Source organism: Oncorhynchus clarkii, chromosome 6, assembly GCF_045791955.1.
Source record: "Oncorhynchus clarkii lewisi isolate Uvic-CL-2024 chromosome 6, UVic_Ocla_1.0, whole genome shotgun sequence".
NCBI classification, from domain to species: Eukaryota; Metazoa; Chordata; class Actinopteri; order Salmoniformes; family Salmonidae; genus Oncorhynchus; species Oncorhynchus clarkii.
This window is the reverse complement of record NC_092152.1, coordinates 19,182,334-19,189,190: the sequence shown is the minus strand read 5'-3', so window position 1 is coordinate 19,189,190 and position 6,857 is coordinate 19,182,334. Positions and strand designations below refer to the sequence as shown.

The 6,857-nt window shown below is 41.9% G+C and overlaps 1 protein-coding gene across 1 annotated transcript in view; it reads right to left on the bottom strand.

Annotated features, from left to right (window-relative positions):
* Positions 1-3,439: 3,439 nt before the first annotated feature.
* Positions 3,440-6,857, bottom strand: part of LOC139410718 (transient receptor potential cation channel subfamily M member 6-like) — a 47,867-nt gene continuing 44,449 nt past the window's right edge. The window contains exons 36-39 of the mRNA XM_071156153.1: positions 5,772-5,977; positions 5,543-5,594; positions 5,294-5,403; positions 3,440-4,614 (exon numbers count right to left, since the gene is read on the bottom strand). Of these exons, the coding sequence (XP_071012254.1) occupies positions 4,529-4,614; positions 5,294-5,403; positions 5,543-5,594; positions 5,772-5,977 (454 nt within the window). The 3' untranslated portion in view covers positions 3,440-4,528. The remainder of the gene's footprint in view (positions 4,615-5,293; positions 5,404-5,542; positions 5,595-5,771; positions 5,978-6,857) is intronic.

Genomic DNA, 6,857 nt, shown 5'->3' with positions numbered 1-6,857 from the left:
CTAAAACTAGTGTGTTGGTCTTAGTGTCTTTTCATGAGGGCATACCTAGTCAGTGAATAAGAAACCAAGTCACTTCATGAACCTCTTCCTCTCAATGTGTCAATGTGGAGGCTATATACAGGGGGTACCGGTACAGAGTCAATGTGGAGGCTATATACAGGGGGTACCGGTACAGAGTCAATGTGGAGGCTATATACAGGGGGTATCAGTACAGAGTCAATGTGGAGGCTATATACAGGGGGTACCGGTACAGAGTCAACGTGTGGGGGCACCGGTGTCGAGGTAATTGAGATAATTATGTACATGCAGGTAGGGTTGTTAAAGTGGCTATGCATAGGTAATAAATAGTCTGGGTAGCCATTTGATTAGCTGTTCATGAGTGTTATGGCTTGGGGGTAGAAGCTGTTTAGAAGCCCCTTGGCCCTAGACTTGGCGCTCTGATACCACTTGCCGTGCGGTAGCAGAGAGAACAGTCTATGACTAGGGTGGCTGGAGTCTTTGACCATTTTTAGGGCCTTCCTCTGACACATTCCTCTGGTATAGAGGTCCTGGATGTCAGGAAGCTTGGCCCCGGTGATGTACTGGGCCGTATGCACTACCCTCTGTAGTGCCTTGCGGACGGAGGCCGAGCAGTTGCCATACCAGGCAGTGACGCAACCCGTCAGGATGCTCTCGATGGTGCAGCTGTAAAATATTTTGAGGATTGTAGGGTCTGTAAGGCACTGAGATACAGTGCCTTAGACCGCTGCGCCACTCTACTGACATTATTCAGACGTTTCATCTTTCAGATTCAAGTTGACACTTGAAACCTATTCCACACTACATAGTTCTCTCTGGGACTGTAGTTCTTGCATTGCTTATTATAGAACACTTTTCCAGATCCTAAAAAAACAGGGTAATATATATTTTTCACTGAAACATTTGCAACTTAAAGTTGCAATACATTGAACAATCTTAACACTAAACTATGATAGACAATCACTTCAATTTAAATGTTAATGTTGAAGATCTTCAAGGATTCCCTTACACTTTCCCAAACCCTTCCCATATGCTGTGAACACTATCATCCTCCATATACAGAGTGTGAAGTTAGAGGTCAGTGGCTTGTTAAAGACAATCACTTGTGTCTCGATGCACTACACAGCATCTCTCTCAGGGAGCAACTCTTTTTCTATCTTTGAATAAAAAGAGTTTGAATATTTTTGAAAATGTAAGCGTTTTTTGGATATATAAATACGCTGGTGGCTCCCAGCGAAGGAAGCTACCCAGACAAGGCTTTGGGGGGATGTGTGTGTGTGTCTGCGTGTGATAGGATCTGTGTGTGGGGATAAATTCACTGTCCGGATGCATTTTGAGTCCATATAATGGGGAGAGCCTATTCTACAAAAGTCCCAGAAAATCATGTTCCTGCAATCATAAACCCACCCCGGTTCAAGATGTACTGGTTGTTTTACAATGAAGGAAGATCATAACTAAGCTGGCGTCCACCCATTCCATGCCTTTAGGACAGTGAATTCAACCCAACTTTGTTTTTATTTTCCCCTGCAAGACTGTGAATCAGGGGTTTAGGGTGGGGTTGGTAATCTGAGTGACAAATAAACACTGTAAGGTACTGTAGCAATAATAACTGGAAAGCATTTACTACTGTCATGTTTGCATTGTACAATTATTTTAATTTTATTACTATTATTATTATTGTTGTTATTGCTATTATTACTACTATAATACTATTAGTCTATTGTTGTTCTGTTATCTTTGCATGCTGTTTCATGGCAATGAAACATGGGGGCTTTTAGGTTTTCTCATGCGATGCTGTGGGTCAGGGGTCGGGGATATTTTTTATTCTGAATGTTATGGAGTATTGTGTTCAGCGTGAGGGACTGAACGCATCATGCACCTTTTACTCCATCAACAGAGACACCACAGAGCACAGGCAAAAGGTGGTACCCTAACGAGACCACAAAGTGCACTGACATTTTATAGACTTGGTCAAAAACATTTCATATACTTAGTCAAAAACATCTCCTTAGAGAACCTGTGTGTGTGTGTGTGGAGATGGAGGCTGAAAGAGAGTGAATGAACAAAGAGTAGGTTCTTTACTCTATTGCGCTTTATAAACTTTCTTAATGCATTATACATGCGTGCAACTGGAGTAGTGTTAAACATGTTTAATTTATTCATTAGAATGTCCTTGCGTCCCATGATGAGAAAGTCAAGTACAGTAAGTGCAGCAACTGTGACCAAAACCCTTAAAAAAGGTACTTGGGGTACAAACACTTTTTTAAACGGACTAACTAAAACATAAAAGTTTTTTCAAGTGCCATAGTTAGAGAGGAGGTTGCTGGATTAGTGAAATGGGAAATAGTTTCTTTACTGTGTGAGTTTACTTGAGAACCAATCAAAAAGGGGAATTTTGAGGCAAGTGTGTATTTGATTACATTGAATTGTTTGTTTGTTTGTTTGCATTTTTCACTTCGTGAGTCGGCTCGAACATCGGAACTTTGACACAGCTTTATGTCCCCGAAGCTCACATGTAGACCTGTGTGTGTGTGCGTGTGCGTGTGTGTGCGTGTGTCATAAATTAAGAGCTTTGATGATCCAGTTGTGTCAAAGTTCTGAGTTGTCCTGAGGTATCTCAGTGTCTCCTCCTTCGAGATGTAAATAAACAAGTCAAGGTCTGAAGTGAGTTTTGTTAAATTCTATATTTTATCGCTTTTGTAGACATTTCTTTGTGGGAACAAAAATAAAGGACATTTTATGGATGTATTTCTGGCTCGTTCTTTTTCCATTGTACTGCGCACGCACACACGCACACACACACACACACACACACGCGCGCATTTATGTAGAGTTTTTGTGGACAAACAAACTGGCATTTTAAGGGTTAGATACTCTTCAGAACTGCTCTTTAAGTGAAGGACTATAGCAACAACAACAAAAAAAGATGTGCTATCCATTGTGATGATTTGAATAATCTGAGTCTGAGCAGTGTGAATTCCAACCATCTTGTATTAGCGTTCTCATTCTGAATTTAAGCCATAACATAAGCCATGCTTCAGTCCAGCTGTGTCGATGCTTAATTCTAGTTTTGTAATCACTTGTAACATAATCAGCATAACAATATATTTCAGTATTGCTAAATACAAAAATATGATTTCACACATGTACAACAGTGTTTGAAAACAGGAAAATATATATTTGATGAAATTGAGAGGGGATGTTTTGCTGAAAAACAAATTCCAGATTGTAGTTTTGACTCTGATGAATAATTTGTTTTGTTTAACATTCAGTTGAGCCCAGCCTGAAGAACATGGTCCATGTGAAAGGTTTCAACATGTCACTTAAATACAGCTTTTCCTTGCTACGCTTGTCGTTCAGCTTTTATAACACTTGAAATACCCTAATAGTCTGGGACCTTAAAAAAAAAAAAAACAACATTTTGAAGCAGATATAAGCATGACATTTGGTACAACAATTCCTCAGGGGATCTGAAAACATCCCAGAAGGTCTGCCCGTTTGAAACTTAACAAGGAAGGTGAGTTATTGTGAACATTCAAAATGGCTGCCATAATAGCTGGTATTTCACCATAAAAACTGTTATGCAACAGATAAAAACATGACATCTGGTATAAACATTCCTCAGATGATATGAAAAGATCATAAAAGTGGTGCTCATTTCAAAATTAACCAGGAGTTCATTTAAACAGAACAGAGAACAAACAAAATATCTTGGTGTATGAAAACACCTTCCTAGGATGCCCTCTGCATCATGTCTAATGATACATAACATTACAATAAGGCAAAGTGTTTGATTGATTAATAGGTTACCTGTGGCACAACAGACACTGCGGCCTCCCTCCACTATGCACTCCATAGGCGGAATGAATGCAAGACTACAGCATCTGGCTTGCTGCTGAGACTTCTGCAATGTAAACTGCTGTTTCAACAAAAGCCCTACCAGACATCTAACACAAGATTTAGTCCACATAAAGCTACACAATGTACACTATCCATTCAAACCAACCAAGTGAGTGCTTTCCTTCCTGGGTAGAAGTTACCCGTGTACACCTCTGGATCCGCTTAGCATCTCCAGATCCTAACCATAACCATTTGGGGAGGAAAACACAAAAGTGACATTAAATCAGTGTCTATGCTTTAAGGGCAACTTCATCCCACCTGAACCAGAGGTTAGGATGGCGTACTTCTGCTTCCGGATCAGAGGTTAGGATGGCGTACTTCTGCTTCCGGATCAGAGGTTAGGATGGCATACTTCTGCTTCGGGATCAGAGGTTAGGATGGCGTACTTTGGCTTCCGGATCAGAGGTTAGGATGGCGTACTTCTGCTTCCGGATCAGAGGTTAGGATGGCGTACTTCTGCTTCGGGATCAGAGGTTAGGATGGCGTACTTCTGCTTCCGGATCAGAGGTTAGGATGGCGTACTTCTGCTTCGGGATCAGAGGTTAGGATGGCGTACTTCTGCTTCCGGATCAGAGGTTAGGATGGCGTACTTCTGCTTCCGGATCAGAGGTTACATCCTAGTCATGATCAATCCACTCTCCTTTTCAAAAGGCCTGTGTTCTGTTTTCCCGTGGATGTCTGTGCTCCTCCTCAAATCTGACAACACAAACATCAATCAGCTACATGGCACTTTATACAGTCATTACCACTAAAAAGAGGATTTGATCAGGCCAGAGAGGAAGTCCATGGATTTTTCATGAATAATTTGTTTTGAATTGATGGGAATCTTGGAGAGGACACAAGAAGAAGAAAAAACAAGAAGAAAAAAACAAACCACCTTTGAAAAGATCAAAACAAGAATGGCTGAATGTTTGCATGTTTGTTTGCTTGCTTGTTTGTTTTTGAGTGAATTTCCGAGGCGATGCTCCCTCTAGATGCTGGTATCATGCGTCTCGTGTCTACTCAGCGATTGCAATTAATATCTAATCAAAGCTAATTTCTCCACAGCACAAAGCCCTGTTTAATATGTAATCAAAGAGAGCTCAGCACACCGCACAAAGCAAGTCCCTCCCCCTGCCTCCAATGCTCTGTTGTCATTTAAATAAATGCTTCCCTTGGCCTAATTAGCCGGTTCTATCTTCATTTGAAGTTCTGGGCTTAATCTCAGGCCAGCGAACCTCCCGAGTGACGACATAAAGGTGACACACACACGTAAGAAGTCCACTCTCCGACTACACATGCCTAACAGACCACACATTCTCACACATTACACACACCCACAATCCTCTATAATCCCCATATAAAAGTGGCGGTCTGAAGGGTTCCTTTCTCTCACCTGAGAGTCCGAGGTTCTCGCAGCAGGAGTTGCAGGTGTGCTTGATGACAAAGCTGTGGATGGCAGCGTCTCCCAGGTTAGAAGGACCAAACACCATGTCATCACTCGAGCTACAGGAAGGCAAGGGAAAAAAGAGGGAAGGACAAAATAAACATATCTCACATGTCTTTAGACCTCAAAAGAATGGATGTCAAGATGGCAATAAGTGTCAGTGTTACACACTGAACCTCCACTGTACGAGGCAGGTACCTTGTGTCTTCTGCTCGGATGACCGATGGGTCTGTAAGCTCCGATCCCACTCCTGTGAAAGATTTAGGAGGGGAAAGAGAGGTTTCAGTTCAATGTAGTAGTTTACAGGACAAACCCTGTGAAGTGATGTCATTGCAAAATAAATCTATCCATAGTCAGACAGACAGCTCAACAGAATGGGATAGACAGACAGCTCAACAGAATGGGATGGACAGACAGACAGACAGACCCTGTAAGTCCAACACCAGCAGTTCCCTGCAGGAGTATTGGTAGGTCCAGTGGGAGAAGGCCAGGAGCGTTTCCTCCATCCCACAGCAGGGGGCGATCTCCTCTCCTGTGTTATTATTGTACTTCCTGAAATCTCCCGTCATGTTCCTCTCGATGGTCAACCACTGGCCGTCAGAGTGCCAGTGAAGAAGAGACATGTCCAGGAACCTAGGAGGGAGACGCACATTCATAACACATGTAACACGCACACATACTGTAATTCCATAGATATACACATATCATATGTGCTTAACCTCTCTGGGATATGTGGGACGCGTCCCACCTGGCCAAAAGCCAGGGAAAATGCAGAGCGCCAAATTCAAATAAATTACTATAAAAATCAAACTTTCATTAAATCACACATGTAAGATAGAAAATTAAAGCTACACTTGTTGTGAATCCAGCCAACATGTCAGATTTCAAAAAGGCTTTTCGGCAAAAGCAAACGATGCTATTATCTGAGGATAGCACCTCCGTAAACAAAGAGAGAAAACATATTTCAACCCTGCAGGCGCGACACAAAATGCAGAAATAAAAATATAATTAATGTCTTACCTTTGACGAGCTTCTTTTTTTGGCACTCCAATATGTCCCATTAACATCACAAATGGTCCTTTTGTTCGATTAATTCCGTCGATATATATCCAAAATGTCAATTTATTCGGCACGTTTGATCCAGAAAAACACCGGTTCCAACTTGCGCAACGTGACTACAAAATATCTCAAAAGTTACCTGTAAACTTTGCCAAAACATTTCAAACTACTTTTGTAATACAACTTTATTTTTTTATTTTTTTATTTTACCAATTTTTCTCCCCAATTTCGTGGTATCCAATTGTTTTAGTATCTATCTTGTCTCATTGCTACAACTCCCGTACGAGCTCGGGAGAGACGAAGGTTGAAAGCCATGCGTCCTCCGATACACAACCCAACCAAGCCGCACTGCTTCTTAACACAGCGCGCATCCAACCCGGAAGCCAGCCGCACCAATGTGTCGGAGGAAACACCGTGCACCTGGCAACCTTGGTTAGCGCGCAGGAGTCACTGG